This window comes from Solea solea, chromosome 17 (genome assembly GCF_958295425.1).
Source record: "Solea solea chromosome 17, fSolSol10.1, whole genome shotgun sequence".
Taxonomy (NCBI): Eukaryota; Metazoa; Chordata; class Actinopteri; order Pleuronectiformes; family Soleidae; genus Solea; species Solea solea.
The window spans coordinates 19,201,833-19,221,535 of record NC_081150.1 but is presented as its reverse complement, the minus strand read 5'-3'; the positions used below and the strand labels follow the sequence as shown (position 1 = coordinate 19,221,535).

The 19,703-nt window shown below is 39.2% G+C and overlaps 1 protein-coding gene across 32 annotated transcripts in view; it reads right to left on the bottom strand.

The window, feature by feature from the left end:
- The window catches only part of afdna (afadin, adherens junction formation factor a), a 104,636-nt gene that overhangs the window by 58,838 nt on the left and 26,095 nt on the right, over positions 1–19,703 (bottom strand). For 23 of the 32 annotated variants that reach the window (XM_058613784.1, XM_058613794.1, XM_058613786.1 and 20 more), the window contains exons 2-8: positions 9,181–9,376; positions 8,958–9,070; positions 8,636–8,793; positions 8,220–8,380; positions 4,192–4,349; positions 2,549–2,633; positions 1,881–2,030 (exon numbers count right to left, since the gene is read on the bottom strand). In XM_058613784.1, the coding sequence (XP_058469767.1) occupies positions 1,881–2,030; positions 2,549–2,633; positions 4,192–4,349; positions 8,220–8,380; positions 8,636–8,793; positions 8,958–9,070; positions 9,181–9,376 (1,021 nt within the window). The remainder of the gene's footprint in view (positions 1–1,880; positions 2,031–2,548; positions 2,634–4,191; positions 4,350–8,219; positions 8,381–8,635; positions 8,794–8,957; positions 9,071–9,180; positions 9,377–19,703) is intronic. The other 9 variants (XM_058613783.1, XM_058613812.1, XM_058613806.1 and 6 more) reach the window with 4 other exon arrangements.

Sequence of the window (19,703 nt, the reverse complement as noted above, 5' to 3'; positions counted from 1 at the left end):
GGAGGACACATGCACGAGGCCCCACACACACACACACACACACACACCATGCCGTAAAGAAAGTGGGAAAGAAAACAGACAAAAAGCAGAGGGTAAAAATGCAGCAAGGAGGAAAAAAATGCAGCATCACCTTGTTAACCCATTAAAATGCATGAGAACATGAATACACACACACACACACACACACACACATATACACACACACCGTCACTGTCTACATGTTACATGTGAACAACGGTGGAAATCATGGTAAATTTGGTAAATAAATCATATTTTTATGAGTTAAAGCTTTAAAGTGTCAAATAATTCCAAAGGAAACGAAGAAAATACACTTAAAGAAAAAAAACTTTAACTATGGTCAATGAAACTATGGCTTAATTCACATGGTAAAAAGTACTGGTTAATGTCTATTAAAGCATTATATCATGTCTTTTTACACTAAATAGTAGCGGGAAAAGGAATTGTTTGACAATTAAAGATAATTGTCTTCTAATGTTTTGTCAGCTACAGCCAGAAGGGAATTATGCAATATATATCATTTTTGCATCGTATCTGATTCTACATTTTCTAATCCAGATCATATCAGATGAAGAAATTAGCATTCATTCAAGTGTTATATACACTAATCTGAGCCAAACACACACACACACACACACACACACTCATCACAAAAGCCACCCCATTAATGTTCCGTCATGTTTTTCCCCGTCAGTCTAAGACAGTGTTAGTAGTCGTTTTTCCCGTTTGTGTGAGAGGTTAATGAGAGCATGAACAGCAGGGGGCGATGGTCAGACAGCCAGATTATAAAAGGAGAAAATCAAAGGAATCATCATCATCAGTAGCAGAGAGATAACGAGCTGTTAGGGCTGAATATTGGGTTAAAGCAGGACTCAGCAGCTCAAGCTTCAAGCTTCATATAAATACACAGAGATATTTATTACAACTTACCTGATATTGTTCCCCACCCCCCTTTTTTTTTACTTTTAATTAGTAATATTCCCCAGTTTTTACCTCTGCTAAGGAGGTTATATTACTGCACACGTTTGTAAACAGGATTCAAGACTACAGTCAGGATTATTTATTTAATCTGTGTGAAAAAATGGTTGGTAAAGGTTTTATTTTGCTTTCCTTTGACACAGCGTGGATATATATGAATACTTTTTTTTTTACTACATATCCTTCTAATTTTGTCGAAGGTGTTGGTGCACTGTTTTGTTGTTTCTTCTTCTACTCTTATCTCTTCACTTGCACTACTAGAGCTGTCGTTTAATCTCGTTGTACACTGTATAATGACAATAAAGGTGATTCTGATTCTGATATAGAAGTTAAAAAGTTGAGTTAAAATTACTTAATCCTTTTCAATCATAACAAATAAAATAAATACTTCCTACATATAAAAAAGACATTTTTAAAAAGGGCCTTTATTTTATGAAAAACTTCATCTACTTGCTGTAAATCAAGTAATTACAAAGTGGGAAAAAAACAAACTTTTCCTTCATATTCCTAAATTCATTCATGTGTGTAAATGGCAGCACTGGTTGTGATGAATTAAAACATTCAACACTACATATAACTGTCACTTTAATCTATAAATATAATGTGGCAATAAAAAACAATCCCAAGGTTTATCTCTATGGGATTTTGATGTGTGTTTTATGCAGTAAAGTGTGTTCTGACAGCAGCAGCAGCAGCAGCAAGAGAACCACAGAACATCTGGAAACAAAAACATGATTCACTGACTTCAGACAAGAGTCAAACCCTGCTGGTCAGTCCCTGGTACTACACTTGCTGCTGCTGCTGCTGCTGCTGTAACAGTTTAAACTTCCTCTACAGGAGCCGTGGAGCTACAGGAGTGCACATGTGTGTTGTTGTTTTTTTACCTGGACTCAGCTCCACCAGATAAGGCAGTTTCTCGGGCGGCAGTGAGCTGCTGCTGCCCTCCCTCCCTCTCAGACCCTTCTCGTCCCCTTTCCTTCCCTTCCTGCCCTGGTAGTCCGGAGGTCTCTTCTTCAGCTGGAACACGAGCGCTCCTGACGAGACAAAACACACGTCCCCATGTCAGGAAACGACATTTTCGCCCTATGTCACCTGAGATTGGCACAGCGATGTGGATGGATGGATGTCACCATCATCATCTAAACTAGTCATTCCAGATGAGTTGCAGACCTTTTGAGATTTTTGTGTGTAACAAATTCATTTGTGAATCATTTATCAATATAATATCTTTTGAAAAAGGCATTTATTCTGATTCTACATCAAAACAAGGGTTGGAAAACAGCCAGAAGAGCTCAATTATGCACAAATGTTGCTGTTGTGACAGTTTGTCATCTATAAAACGTGGTTTCCATCGATGTGAAGTGAAGAGTTGTAATGACTGTAGAGCAGCAGGAGGGGGCAGTAGAGACCAAAAAAGTAAGAGCTTACAATAAGAAGCGTTTGACACACACATACATACATACATACATGTGCAGGACCGAGTTAAAAAAAGTGTGTGTGTGTGTGCGTGTGTGTGCGTGTGCGTGCCTGCGTGCGTGTGTACGTGCGTTACCTCGGTCCGCAGGCCAGTCCCTGAAGATCTGCAGTGGACACTCGGCGTCGTCCAGAATCGCCTCCTTCCCCGACTTATCGTCCTGCTGCCGAGGAAACGAGACACAAAACAACCAGGTCAACATCTTGAGTGTCCTCACTGTCCAAGAATGGACCTTGTCAGGACCAGTCGTCCTCACGGGGACCAACAAAATCTGGTCCTAATGAGGCAGAAGCTCATTTCTGAGCAAGTTCAGGGCTAAAATTTGAATTGGGGTTAAGGTTAGTGTGGTACCTGGTTATCATTAGGTACTGAATGAATGGACGTCAATGCAGTGTCATTAAAATAAATTAAAAACTAGAGGAACCTTGAAGGTGTTTTAGGATAAAAAAGATGGTTTAGGGTTATTTTAAGTATTAGGATTAGATTGTTTGGGTAAATAACTCGGGGACGCCTTAGGTCGACGAGTGTCCTCACCAGGAATGCTGTAAAAGAGTGTGTTCTTGTATTTGTAGCTTTGTGAGGACCAAAACCTATAAACCTTATGGAGTGAGGACATTTTGGGTGGTCTTCACTTCTTTTAAAAGGGCTTTTGCGGGTTAGGACCTGGTTTTAGGGTTAGAGTAACTAGCTATGGAATGCACTATAAATGAAGTGCAACTGTGTGTGTGTGTGTGTGTGTGTGTGTGTGTGTGTGTGTACGTAGTTCTCAGAAGTCTTCAATGTGTCCTCGTGAAGACACATTGAAGACTTCTGAGAACTTCAGTTTTAGGGTTAGAGTTAAGATGTTTTGTGGTGATGCTTGAGGGCTAGCTAAAGGGTTAAGGAACGCATTATGATGTCTACAAAATGTCCCCGCAATGTTTAAGGGTTAGAATACAGTGCAAACGTGTTTGTGTGTGTGTATCTTTATGAGGGCCAACATACTTAATGACCATAGGAAGTGAGGACATTTTGAGAAACACTGAAGGCTTTTTAGATATTAGGGTTAAGGATGAGAAGGATGAGCTTAAGGGTTGGGTAAAGTGTGTGTGTGTGTGTGTGTGTGTGTGTGTGTGAGAAACACACAGACACAGACAGACACTCAGACATGGAGCATCTGCTGCTGCTGCTGCTGCTGCTGCTGCTCCATCTGAAAGCAATTGAACTGCATTCCTCCCAAATTTTTTTTGTATATGTGCCGAGTAACATTCTGTGTCAATCCAGCAGTCTGGTGTGTGTGTGTGTGTGTGTGTGTGTGTGTGTGTGTGTGTGAGACCTTGTCTGTCCTCTCTGCAGCCTCTCTGAAGGATGATGGAGGTGTTTATTCATAAGATGGGAGGAGAGAGGTCATGTTTAGTGTAGAACTGGGAGGGTGTGAAGGTGCGGAGCGATGGGAAAGAGGTCGAACACCGGTGTGTGCGTGCGTGTGTGCGCTTGGAGACAATTTCCAAAAAAAAAAAAAAAGGGCTTGATTAATTTAAAATATATTAAATGAGAGGAAAAGAAGATGCTGGGATTAAAGGATGCCTCTCAGACAGCGTAATGTCATAATGAAACTCTGGGACCATTTTCCCACATGACTCAGGTTCTAGAATCGGATTTTCTGGCGAGTATTGTCAGCGTAAAGAAGATGGATGCACTTCATGAGGTGAAAGGCAGCATGGCTCTGCAGTGATGGTTACCCGGGCGATGCAGTACTCTCGGGGGTTCTCCTTCTCCAGGCCGTACTTCTCCAGCGCCTCCACCACGGCGAAGTCGGCCGTGTCTCTCGTCGAGAGCAGGATGGTCTTGTAGGGGATGTTGGGCTTCAGACTGTCGGCGTAGATCCTCAAAGTTCCTCCTGCAGGACAATAAAAGAGTTTTTTTTTTTTTTTTTTTTAATAATATGCACCTGCAAACAATCTCCAGCTGACCATTCACATATGTTTTGGTTCTGTCCTAGGCTTTCCACATTCTGGTGTGAAATCTTCAGAACTCTTAGCATGGCATATGACACTGTTATTACTCCTGATCCTCTCCTGGCCTTGTTTGGTGCCCCTTTGCAGCCTATTTCCTCTAAAGTTATGCAGACTGTTCTTAAATTTACTACCCTGTTGGCCAGGCGGCTTATACTCCTCACCTGGAAACACCCTCATCCTCCATCTCACAGTAGATGGGTGAAAGAGCTGCTATTGTCCATTAGACTGGAAAGGCTTAGGTTTTCCCTGAATGGATCTTTAAGTTCATTTGAGAGGACTTGGAGACCATTTTTAAAACATATTGAATGTTTGACATCTCTGCCTGATTGTGATGACTGAGCCCCCCCCTCCCTTTTAGATTTATTTTATTATTTATTTATTTTTAATTATTGATAGATTTTTTTTTTTTTCTCTCTTTTTCTTTCCATGTGTATTTGTTGTATGTTGTATTGATATGATACTATTGTTTGTTCATTGTTGGACAGAGTTTTGCTCTCCTTGAATGGGGTGGGAATGTGGGAGGGGTGAAAATGTGAGAAAATTTGAGGAATGGAAGTCTTTTGTGACATTGCTCTGCTCTGTTTTGTATTTGCTTCCAAAAATAAAGTCTATTAAAATAATATGCACCTGATATACAGCAGTGGTTCACAAACACTGGGTTGAGACCCACAAATGGGTCGTAGTAGGGCTGGGTGATATATCGAATATACTCGATATATCGCGGGTTGTTGTCTGTGCGATGTAGAAAATGACTACATCGTGAAACTCAAGTATACGTTGTCACACATTTGCTTTTAGCCACGGACATTTAACTCCAGGCTTCCCACACGCTTTCTCGTCTCTCAGAGACCAGCAGAAAGGAAGCGGTAGCAGGTGCTAATGGTAACACATGGAGGACGAATTAATTCAGAAGAAAAACAGCAAAACAACGGTGATATGCAAAATATGTAGCAAAAGCGTCGCTTCAAAATGTAGCAGTATATCAAATTTATGTCATCATTTGAGAAACCACCCGCTAGAAAATGAAGAGTGCTGCCACTCACTGTTTTGTTAAATACAGTTTTGTTAACTTTGACTTTGTTGTGATTTCCCCTATTTTGCATGAAAGTTTAAAATTAGCATATATTAATATAATGCAGTATGAACAAGAATGTTTTAATGTAGACATATAGAATCATCATACTGGTGTGATTGTATGCATCAAAGTGTTAATTCAAGGCTAAGGCAAAATAGCGAGATATATATCGTGTATCGTGACATGGCCTAAAAATATATCGCGGTATTAATAAAAGGCCATATCACCCAGCACTAGGTCGTAGGAGATGTGTGTGTATATATATATATATATATATATACATACATACACACATACATACATATGTATACATATATATGTATATGTATATATGTATGTATATATATATACACATATATACATATACACATACATATACACATATATACATATACACATACATATATACATACATTTATATAAATGTGAAATTAACCTTTGTGCACAACAAAATGATCAACTTTCAGCCATTTAAAGTCACCATTTTTGTAGATTTGTAGAAGTTGTAGATCTTTTCACTCAATTTCCCCAATTAACCTTGGTCTGAAGAGGAATATTTCACAAATAAATTACAGATTTGTATAGGATGTGTGTGGTAATGTTGAGTTCTATGTATAAACGTTAGAAACAATGAAATTGACTATAAATACATTAAAAAAATCACAAATAATGAAGCTTAAAATTAAACATGTTATTTACGTGACTTATTTTTGAATAGAATTTTGTTGATTCCATGTATTCTTTTTAATCAATATTTATAATATTTCGTGTATTTAGCCCAATCCCACAGTCTTTAAAGTCATCACAGATCCTTAATCACGATATGACGATATCCAAAAATCTAAGACCATATCTCGTCTCAATATCAGCCCTAACTAAACTCCATTTTCTTTTTACAAGTATATAAAATGAGTGAATAAAAACAGAAAGTGGAGTTATTGCTCATAAAAGCTGTAATGAACCACATTTTCCTGTGGAGGCCGCGTGACTGTGACGCGTCGACTACAAATGATCACCTTACTTAAACCCACAGGAGAGACGGGCCTTTCAGAGCCATTACATAAAAAGTGCTCTTTAAAATAGACGTTGAGAGGACGTCACTGTCTGACCACAGGCCATTCTGTCCCAGTGTGTGTGTGTGTGTGGACAGCGGTTAAAGCTGTTTTTGGTCCATCTGTCTTGTTTGGCAGGACGATTAGGAAACGTCCCGAGTCACACGAACACAAACCGTGCGGCGTGTTTGCTTGTTTGAGTCATATGACACGTATGGTGCGTCTTTTTTGAGACGATCCTGATTCTGTCTTCAGTTAAGCCGCTGATATCATTCCGAAGTGGTTTCTTACCCAAACCCTGAAGTCCTTTGCCAATCATCCGACAAATCCACAGCAAACCAATCACAACCACTGCAGTAGAACCTTGGGTGTCATGATTGATGACCAGTTGACTTTTACAGTCCAGTCATGTTGCTTTTCACAATTCAGTATAAGAAATATCAGGCCGTCCGTAACTCAACAGGCTACCCAGGCTCTGGTCATGTCCTGCCTCCACTAGGTCTCCCGTCCTGTGCTTTGAAACCGCTACAGATGGTCCAGAACGCCACCATTAAACGTGTGAATCAAATTCAAATCACTGATGCTAGGCTAGAAAGTGCTTCATGGGTCTGCTCCCACCTTCTCAAATGCTCTCCTTAAGGCTCAATGTACCCCTCGACTACTCCGTTCATCCAAGGATTGTCGTCTGGTGGTGCCAATCCACACTCTTTTCCTGTGTCATTCCACGCTGGTGGAATGACCTACCGAGCGCTACCAGAACAAGAAGCTCTTGAAGACCCAGCTCTTCCAAGAGCGTCTTTTGTCCTTGGATCCACCTCTGCACTCTGACCCTCCATCAGTGCACTGTTCCTACCTAGAGGAGTTCTTTCCAAGACTTCTTCTATGTAGCTTAGTCGTCTTTTGTATAAGTCGCTTTGGATAAAAGTGTCTGCTCAATGCTCAAAGGAATACTTCAAATTGACACTTGGTCCGAGCCTTGCAGCGCTAATTTCCACACTTTTTAGGCATACCCACGTGTAGGCGGCCGGGTCGTTACTTTTGTCCATAGACCCCATGTGTCTCTTATTTACTGAACTGTAGACGGACGGTTCTGTACGTCCTTTACTCAGAAAAGGCTCCTGTCTTTTTACTGCGCTATAAAAAAAGTGATAGAAAAACGGTTGTTGTAGCTTTTCCTCCATCTCCAATTTCATGACCATAAATCCAATGAAGGTCCGGGGAACTTTGCACGACTTCAGCAGTTTTCTTTATAACATGACTTTTATCGTCAGCACTAAGCTTTGTTGTTTCTGTTTTTTTCTCAGATCAGGGCAAAGAGATGCTGCAATTTTGCCAGAAAATAATTAAAAATATTGACGCGAGCAGCGATAGCACGGTACTCACATCACTGGTGTTTCAAAGTGAAGCTTTCGGTAACTTTTAATCCCTTCCTTGTCCAGAGTGACCTGACAAAAATAGAAGTTTAACGGCCGTCTAAGTCATAGCCCCTACAACGGTTTGTTTGTTGTGACCTGATACACTTGGAAATTTTCCACCGCGACTGCAAAATTTCCTGAGTTTAGACCTGAGAACTTGTCCATCCTTCGAGAGAGAAGAAGCTCGGACAGTAAAGAGTTGATAATGACCTGAGTCGGGCCTCCCGTCGCTGCTCATGAACTCCTGCATGCGCTTCTCCAGCTTCTGCTGACGCCTCCTCTTCATCACCACCTCTGGGTTGGAGATGGTCCTGGTGAAGCTGGTCTCGGGCATGTCCTTGTAGACCTCCGCTGCCAGGCGACTGTTTTCCCTGAACAGCAGCAAAAAAAAAAAAAAAATGAAGTCAGATGAATGAAATGACAGAATGAGTAGAGAGAGAGAGAGAGAGAGGGTGGATGGAGGACGAGGAAGGTCAAAGTTTAAATCACTACTCCTTCCTCTTCTGGAGACTTCTGTGCTTTTCTTGGCATTGGGAGAAGTAAAAATAAGACGGTCTCCGAGGACTGAGAGGATGTCTGAGCAGGACAGAGAGAGACTGATAACTGTGAGTGTGTGTGTGTGTTACCCGTCCTCTCGGCTGAGCGTCTGATCATCTCCGTCGGGGATACGGGCAAACTCCTTCTCCCTCTTCTTCTCCTTCTTCTTCTCCTTCTTGGACAGCGTCCTCTTGAAGTTCTGAATCACTCCATCCTTCTCCTTCTCGGGTCCGTTACTCTGGCTCTTCTGGGAGAAAAAGAGAAAGATGAATGAGGTGCGTTTTGGAGACTCTGTGGAGCTTCCTCCTGGATTTGGATTATGCTCACTGTGTCGGGGTTAGGGTCAGAGGTCATTATGAACATGAGGTGAATGTTCCCGTTAAACACAGGCAATCGGGCAGAGCAGCTAACCTTAGGCTGGATGTCGTTCTCGTTCTTCAGGACGAAGCGTCCTTCTCTGTCGTCTTTGTTCCAGTTCAGCTGAACAACCAGAGGCTTCTCGTCCAGGTCCAGCTGACGCTCTTCTAACACACACACAAACACACACACACACCAATGACCGACAGCCGGACTGAGCCAACTATGTCAAAGTCTTATTCGTATTATTATCCTGACGTTAATCTGAGGAACTCACCGCCACTGACGTGAACTTCGTACAGGGAGTATTTCGGCGAGGAGAGCATCCTCATGTCCGGCCTGAACTTCTCCGCTAACGTCTCGATGACGTCCTGCGTTGTTGCCGTGCTGGAGACTCTGATGCACTTGGTGGCAAAGTTGCCGGCGACGCGGTCCTGGAAGTAGAACCTCATCACACCGTGGAATTCCAAGTCCTGGAAAAGAAAAAAAGAGAAGAAAACAATGTTTAAAAAGCAGTGGACTGAAGTGTACAGTCGAGTTTCGGCAGCTTTGACCGTCACAGGACAACAGAAGCATCACTGGCTGAGAGCCAGGAGGCGGCGAGCAACAGCAGGTGGAGCCGAGATGACATTCACTGACCTCCACTGTCAACCTACACACGACGACCTCTGCACTGTTTTCAAGGTGTAACTAAACTTATATTCAGGTGTAAACCTGTGAGTATGTGGATTTAGTTGCTGATGCAGGTGCAAAATCTTCACATTTCAGTGTCAAGTATTCAAATTCTATATGTTTTTAATAAGAATTGGCACATACACTGTCCTCTCTGGTCAAACACCAGCGACTGCAATATCCCGATTTATGGAGTCCAATACTGTGCATCTTTAGCTCGACGATCGTCTCACCGAGAACCTCACACAGCTCCCCACTCTCCCCACTTGTTTAGTCCGTAAAATGTCAGAAAATGAAATGAATGAAAAAGAATGTTCTCAAATGTCTGGTTTTGTCCACAAACCAGAACTGGTCAGTTTTAAGGATTTCTTTCTTATACGGAGCAAAGAAACCAGAAAATATTCATATTTAAGAAGCTAAAAAAAGCAGAAAAACTTGTTTTAATTTTAATTATCGAATAATCACGGAACTAGAAGTGACGTCACACCTGATATACAAACGTGACCTGGTATTTTGCCCAAACTAACATCGTAGCAAATGGTTAAAAGTTAAAAAGTACTATGTTTACAACTAATTTACAGTCAAATAAATATTATAGAGGTTGTTCCCGAGATGGTAAATCCGAGTTTGGTGGGGGGGGCGTCCCTGACTACAAATGGAACGCATTATACTGCCTGTAATTTGTGTAGTTTACAGAGTTAATCTGGTAAACACTGAGTTAATTACTTACATTTACTCGGGTTTAAATGCAGCTTCTGTTTGGAGGAGAATTCTTATTTTCCTCTCTAATTAAAACCAAAATGACACAGCTCTTTCCACCACGTACTAACTCATTAAATAAAGCACATGTTGTGTTTGAGCTTCTTTACCTACACTTACCACACACACACACACACACACACACACACACACACACACACACACACACACACACACACGAGAGGCCACTGTATGTACAGTATAAATGTGTAAGCTGACATTTCGCTCCTCATGGAGTTTGCAGGAGAACAGGATCGTCTTATTACACGTAACATCTCCAGCCTCAAGAGCATTACACATTACATCATAAAAACAGTAATAAAACATTATTATTTACAGACAGTTAAAGGTGTCTGGATGTCAATAAAAGACATTTTGAAATTTTAGATTTCACAGAGACCTTGGTGGCATTAAAGGAGGGCAGACACGTTGTAAAGGTGACAGATCGATCGAGTGTGTACGACCTACAGCCGAGGCTGACCGGCTGAGAGCGAGGTGACCTGAGTTGAAGGTTTAAACCGGACTTAACTAGATTATTTCTACACTCAGAACGTCCTCCTGTGGCCTCTGTGTCACATACATGTCGAGCTGCAGCCATGAAATCGAGTATTAATCGATAACCACATTAATCACCAACTATTTTGATAGAAGATTAATGAGAAATCTGTGATTTAAGGGTCTTAAAAGGTGAATATAAAGTGGTTTCTTGATCTTAGCGTCTGGCTTTAAAAGGATGAATGTGGACGTGTGGTCCTTTCACACGTATTGACACTGAACAAACCTCAAACCGACACTTAGAGCTGAACCGAAACACACAGATCAATACGTTAATTAGCCGTGGACATTGACAAAACAACTTTGTTCTCCATTTTCTTAACGGCCTTTTCTGTCAGCATCCCTTTTGTCGCATGCAGACGAGGTCCTTTCACAATAAACTTCTCCTTTACAGAAACAATCATATGGGAAACAATTTGACTTATATTAACTTCTTTATAAATTTATAAAGAATAGTGAACGGAAGTCATTTACATTGACAGGAAACTGAGTCAACTATTCTGCATTTTATGATGTAAACAACTAAAGGATTAATCAAGAAAACACCTGACAGATGAATCAATGATGAATCAATGATGAATATGCTCATAGTGTGAGGTCATAAGTGACGAGAGGAGGTGAGAAAACTGAAAATATTCACACTTAATGAGAACCTTTGTTTTTAAACTAAAAATTACAATTATCAAATCAGCTGTTGATTAATGGAAGAGAATTAGGGCCACATGGGGGAAAAAAAACAAAACACCATGAATTCTTTCTCAGACTTTGTTCCTAAAAAATTCTGACTTCTCAGAATCTGAGAATTCTGCCTTTTTTTTCCTCATAACTCTGACTTTTTCCTCAGAATTCTGACTTCTCAGAAATCCGACGTGAATCTCAGAATTCATATGCCGTTTTATTTATTTTTTCACTTTCTTTCAAAACACTCTTGTGTATTGATTAAAGTGTTAAAGAACAACTAAACACACAAAACAAACCAGATACCAGAGGAGCTGAGAGAACACGGTAAATAAAGGGAGCGTAAAGACTGATTCATACAAGTAAACAGAAACGGCCGTTAACAAAAGGAAAACTCTCCCCCCCCGCCCCGTGTTTGATAGACTCTTCCAGGCAAAGTGGAAACGCTGAGCATAGTTTCGATAGAAGAGGGTGGAGCCGGGAATGTGTGTGTGTGTTGTGATTTACGGCTGGAATGTGGGTCATCGGCGCTGTCAGCCGCTTGTGTAACCGTTGGTAACGGTTGCTGTGGAGACACCAGACCACTTCACTCACTCAGAGCCAGCCAGTGGATAATTAACACCGGTGCAACCACAGTCACAGACGAGTGCAAACGGATTAAAGTTCAAGTCTAGCACGAGCACAACGGCAACAACAAAACTCCACCCCACCCACCCCCGTTCACCTGCAGGACATGGTACAGTCCGACTGACTCATCCCATGTTATCAGTCATTCCCACACCCACATGTTGACAGAAATGGTCCAGTCCTACACACACACACACACGTTTACACAACTTAGTAGTACATGAATTGACAACAGTTGCCATTTTTAAACAATTGACAATCACCAATTATTAGTTATTAATCATCCAGTTATTACAAATTAGACATTTTTGTTCTCATAGACCTAATATATCACCTATTTTTAATCCAAAAGTTATTTATTTATATTTTTAGTTTTTTGATGTCCGGTTTCATGTATTTGAAAATAATTGTGTAAATAATGATCATTTCCACTAAACTGTTTAATTTTATCAGATGGAGGGAAGATCTCAACATTTCATCAACAAAAAATCAACATTAGCCACAGAAAAACCCATGTTATTGCTCGACTTTTCTTCAAGGAAGCACAATGTACAACAGGCACGATATCGGTATCGGCCGATATCGGCTTTGAAATGTTATAATGTGACATAAATATAGAGATAATATCATATTGTGGCATAAATATCACGATGATGTGACATAATTATCGGATACTAATGACTAATGACGCACTAATGACTAAATCAGTGGGCTGATTGAGATGATGATACGTCCTTTTCTTCCATGTTAGTGCCCTCTATAGCTATTATTTTTACATTTTTACTTATTTCATCTACATCTCACGAGTTGCAGTTGGACACAGCGTAAAACATATATATCGGTATAGTTTATCAGCCCAAAACTCCCGATATAACGGTATATATAATCAGATATCAGCAAAAAGTCCAACTTCTACTTATTACAGAATTTATTCAAATCTACAATACAAGACTCTGCCTCTGAACTACATTAACTACAATGACTCTGAAATTTGTGTCATGACACGGTGATGTAACTGTACGAGTGAATCATGTTAATTACTGTTTGAGTTTCAGTTTCATCTTGTAATGTCTTGTTGTTGCAGTGGTGAAGACGGTTTCTTACCACCAGCAACAAACGACACAGCATTGCCTCGTTAAAAAAAAACAAAAAACACACAAACAAACAAACAAACAAACATCATTATTATGAACCTGATAATCGTAAGTACACACGACTCAAACACAGCTCCTTTTCACTCCTAATATTCACTGGATATAGTGATTTATTGGTGATGTTATATAATAAAAGTGAAAAGATGTAAATAATGGATAAGAGGAGAGGTCTCAAACTCACGGCCCATGCACTTAAATGTGTGTTTTTGACATATTTGGCATAATAAATATCAACATTTTTATTGTAAAACATGTATTGCATCATCGTTTCGTGTCAAAGCAAACACTTTCATTTTATAATTAAGTGAAATATCTTGCATTTTTTAAATCCAATGCTCAAATGTGTGCAAACTGTGAACCACGAGGGCAAAACAAGAACACACTGTTGTTGACTTGATCCCTTCAGCAGCTTTCACTCGAGTAATAATAATAATCCCAGACAGCTTTTATTATTTAGCAAACAGCACATGGTCTGACAGGAAATGCTAATGCAGCATTTATGTCACCAAAACAACAGCCTGTAACACACACGCGCACGCACGCACGCATGCACGCAGTGTCACTCTCAGTGAAGCTGACGCTGCAAAGTCTCAGCTGTTTGACGGCTGGACTCTTTCTGTCAGACATGATAAGCACGGTTACCTCAGTCTGAGGCTAATTCACCAAATAAACTACAGTAAAACTTTGAAAAAGGTTTCCCAAACCTGGAAATAATGATGTTCTCAAACGTTTTGTTTTGTCCACAAACTAAAAAATGATGGTTTTAATGATTTCCTTGTTAAATGGAGCAAAGAAACCAAAGAATATTCACATTTAAGAAGCTAGAAAATCAGAGAACTTGTTTCAATTATGGGAAAAAAAACTCAAACTGATTAATAATCAAAGCAGTAACTAATAAAAACCTCAGATTAATCTCATTCCAACTGGAGAAAAACACATTTAAATCTTGGATTTTGCACAGGAATGGAGCGATAGTACTTTTTTGTGTCCGATACCAATAACACAAACTACCGATAGCCCAAAACATTTAGCCATTTTTTATTTACATTTTTACAGTCAGCGTAAAGAGAAGCATACGATATAGTATAAAGGAATTTTGGATTGTGTATGATCTTATATTTTTATCTGCCTGATATCCGATCCAGTGATTTTAACCGGTACCAATTCCCATCCGTACTTTGGCATGCATACTTCTCATTACCGCAACTCCTAGACCAGTTTGCGATACCTAGAGAATTCAAAAACTATGCACTGGCGATCTGTCCAAGGTGACCCCCGCCTTTCGCCCTATGTCAGTTGAGATTAGGGCTGAAACAATTACTCGGTGAATCGATTATTAACTATTTTGACAAATCGGTTAATCAAGTGTTTTTAAGGAATTAGAACAAGTTCACAAATCATCCCCAATTAACTGGACTGTTGTCAACAAATCTGTCCCACACAGGTAAGACCGGAACACAAACACACTCAAAATTAGGCCAACACAGTAAGCACAGATAAGGTTTATCAGTTAGATAAATTCCTGCTGGGAAAGAAAAACAGTGTGTGTAGCTGGTGGTGACTGATGCACTGCAGACACCAACAGTAAAACTACAGTATCTACTAATACTCATTACCCGACATTTCACCCAACTGTCAACAACAAACATAAAATAAAATGTGTTCTCAGTTCTCCTGTGATAAGATCCAGTCTGAATATAGAAGCAGATATAGAACGTTCTGGTACGACTGTATCAACAGTACAAACATATCCCATGTCTACAGATTAGTCACAAGAAAGGGCAGAGCAGAAAAGTCAAAGATAAGTTTGCTGGAGTCTAAAAGAGCAAAAACAAATTTAGTTTTCAGGGATAAAATGTTCAACAAAAAAAAGGCAGCTGATGTATTTTCTAGGGGTGGGCGACAAATCCATTACAGTCAAATATTGAATATTTTGATAGCTACATTATGTCACTTTTGAGACACTAAATATTGTGATACTGTACATGTCGTGATAATATCATGCTATGACTTAAATATGATAATGTGACTTAAATATCACGATAATATCATACTGTGACTTAGATATGATGTGACTTAAATATCGCGATAATATCATACTGTGACTTAAATATTGCAGTATCATACTGTGACTTAAATATCATGATAATATCATACTGTGACTTAAATATCATGATAATATCATACTGTGACTTAAATATTGCAATATCATACTGTGACTTAAATATCATGATAATATCACTGTGACTTAAATATCGCGATAATGTCATACTGTGACTTAAATATTGCAATATCATACTGTGACTTAAATATGGTAATGTGACTTAAATATTGCGATAATATCATACTGTGATGTAAATATCATAGTAATGTGACTTAAATATGATAAAATCATACAGCGACTTTAATATCATGATAATATCTTACTGTGACAAATATAGAGATAATATCATATTGTGGCATAAATATCATGACGATGTGACATAAATATCATGATGATGTGACTTAAATATTGCAATATCATACTGTGACTTAAATATTGCAATATCATACTGTGACTTAAATATGGTAATGTGACATAAATATCATGATAATATCATATTGTGACTTAAATATTGCTTATTACCACCCGTGGTATATTCATCCTTTTTTAAACTGATATATCAAAAGTTAAAGATATCGAGTTAAATGTGTCAAAAGTTAAGTCCTGGTATTAATTATGATATTTCTGTTCTTAATCTCAAACGAAAAAATAACTCCAAAAACTTAAATAGCTGGATTACTGGATTACGATTACTTATCATCATTGATTGATAAGTCGATGTCAGAGAATGTTGAAAAATAAAAAAATCACTAATTTCTTTGTTATATGGAGCAAAAACAACACAAAAAACTGATTAATCGATGATCAAAATAGTTGTATATATATAATTTCATGATGGATTTATCGTTAATAAATAAGTAAAAAAAAAAAAATCATTTAAAATGCTAAATAATCATTAAACAATTAATGGTATCAAAATTTTAATGCAGTCCTCACACTCTCGTAGTTGAGTCGACAGCTCATCCATGTGATGTGTCTAAGAAGACAGCGAACAGCACAGGAGATAAAGCCTGACTTCTAAATCTACCCATCATGCTCTCTGACTAACGCCTCGGGGTCAAAGACCTTGCAGAGACAGGGTCAAAGGTCACATCTGTGTGTGTGAATGAAAAAGACAGAGAGAGTAAACTTCACTAACTGATTGTAAAACATAGACATTTGCCTCCTCGTGCTCGTGTCTCTTTTACATGTGTAGAAAAACACTTAAAACTTTTGTTTTCCTGCTTGTAAACTTTAAAAAAAAAAAAAATTACTTCACACCTTCATACATGCACGCACGCACGCACGCAAAACAGACACCAACAGGAAGACGTGGCTTTGTCATGAAATCTACAGAACAACCTAGAAACAGTCAAACACGTCCTGTATCATTACACTGCTGGAATTACAGTATTAGTGTCCGTCTCATTGTCTGTTCAGACAGCGGACAATGCGACGACGTCTTTATGAAAACCTCTACGAACGCCAAAAAAGGTTTGCGTTTCATTTTGATAGCTCGTCTTTTATATAAAAGTAAATTAAATAGGAGTATAATGGCGCTTTTCCACGACACAGTTCCAGCACGACTCGACTCGGGGTTTTTTGCATTTCCATCAGTGATCGTATCTGATCTGCTCTGAGGAGGTTCCAAGTGAGCCGAGTCGATACTAAAATGTGACGTCAACAGGACAGAGAGCGTCGTCACTGGAAAAGTTAGCGAGCGCGATGTGCAACACAAGAATCAAACCGAACAATGACAAACTATAAATCAGTTAAAAAGGCTTAAAAAAATCTCGTGGAGTCTGGTGTAGCTGGCGATCGTGAGCTGAATCACAGTCCGTGTGGGAAAGCCCGTGATATTTCAGTTCAGTGACGGCTGAACGATTCTGTGAAAAATCTTTTCAAATCAACTAATTCTAGTGATTCAATTTAATTTGTGTCGTGTATAAAACAACAACGTCACGGCAGTTTCACACAGCTGTGCTACGACAAGTAGAGTCGAGGCGAATCGTGCTGGAACTGTATAGTGGAAAAGCACTATAACATGAACGTTATACGCGTCGTTCTTTAAACGCTCGACTTCACAGCGCCGATGCTACTTCACAGGTATCTCGTCGACCATCTGCACTCCCAGCACGCTCCGTCGTGTCTCACTCACTCTGTTATCGTTCACCCACATCTGCTTAAAAGTAAAAGCAGCGAGACATTCACAGCCATTTTTCACACTGATCCCAAAGCGATCTCTCCCTGTGTGTGTGTGTGTGTATGGTGGTGTGGTGGGTGGGGGGGGGGTTATCAGGTGTTAAGGAAACTAACCAGAGCTCCATTTCCAAGCCATTAAACCACTTCGGGCCTCTACTGTGCTGAGACAGACTCTGCTGCATGTCTGAGTGGCTCCTGGCACACACACTATATTTAGAATTAAATGTATAAGAAGTGTTATGAAGGTGCTACACAATAATTCAGTACCACTTTTTTTATATTAACTGCCTTTAAACACCGCGTAGAATCAATCAATAAATCAAATTTCTGCTGACGTCATCGTGAAATGTCAAGTTTCTCTGATTTATGAGCTTCTTAAATGTGAATATGTCCTGGATTCTTTGCTGCCCAGAACAAAGAAGTCATGAAAACTGAATGTTTGGTTTGTGGACATGAAGCAGAAAACAACAATAATTAACTTAGGCCTGAATATTTTTGATTTTTTTTGAAGAGCAATGAGGCAGCAAATATTTCTCACTCTGTGTTGAATTTTTGAAACCTGAAGAGACCACGTTTGGATGAAGCTTGGGAAGAAGGGGTGTGTGTCACGATACGATATTATCATGATATTTAAGTCACGATACGATATTATCATGATATTTATGTCACAATACGATATTATCATGATATGTATGTCACAATACGATATTATCATGGTATTTATGTCACAATACAATATTATCATATTTATGTCACGATACGATATTATCATGATATTTATGTCACAATACGATATTATCATATTTATGTCACGATACGATATTATCATGATATTTATGTCACAATGCGATATTATCATGATATTTATGTCACAATACGATATTATCATATTTATGTCACGATACGATATTATCATGATATTTAAGTCACGATACGATATTATCATGATATTTATGTCACAATACAATATTATCATGATATGTATGTCACAATACGATATTATCATGATATTTATGTCACAATACGATATTATCATTATATTTATGTCACAATACAATATTATCATATTTATGTCACGATACGATATTATCATGATATTTATGTCACAATATGATATTATCATATTTATGTCACGATACGATATTATCATGATATTTATGTCACAATGCGATATTATCATGATATTTATGTCACGATACGATATTATCATGATATTTAAGTCACAATACGCTATTATCAGGATATTTAAGTCACAATACAATATCACAGATTTCAGGCTTTCTGTGCTGATCCTAGTGTAAGTGAAATAATGTTCTCTGGGGATGTGATTAAAATGGAAAACGGAAAACAAAGACAATACATTTCCTGTTACAGTCTCAGTCAAACTTTTCTAGTTACTTCTCATGTTAAACAAAGACAACGTCCATTTTCTCCTCACACGGACACTGTAGCCCTGTAGTGTTTAATTAAAGCCGAGTACTGTCAAACTTTAAAAAAAGGTTTAAAAACCTTGTTTCCAAGGAGACACTGACTACCTAATTTTTTTTTTATTATTTTCACTGAGCTTCAGCAGATGAATTTTAAGAGAAGGGAGGAGAGGAGCTTTCTGGATGATGGCTACTTGAGAATGAGAATAGATTCCAGCTGCTGTGCGTCATCCACACACACACACACACACACACACACACAGACGAACATGAGACTAATAAAATGAACCGAGTTCCTGAGTCAATATTTTTGCAGCCCCACCTGCAGAAACATGGGGAGATTCCTGCCTAAGCCCGTGTGTCTGAGGTCAGATGGACACAAGCTTTAACTCAAAAAGAAGAAGAAGAAGAAAGAGAGCTCATAAGAGCCCAGCAGAGAGAGTTCAAAGACATCAGAGACACCGACGGACTGAGAGAAAGAATGGTGGAGGAGGAGGAGTGGGGCGAGGACGAAGAATCCCATCACAAGAAAGCAGCGGAACGACTTCCCCTCCTGCTTTTAAAAACAGCCCAAAGTATGCGAGGATTACCACACGTTATCCCCGACTTCAAATATCCTGCTGCTCGTCATCAGAAATGTAAA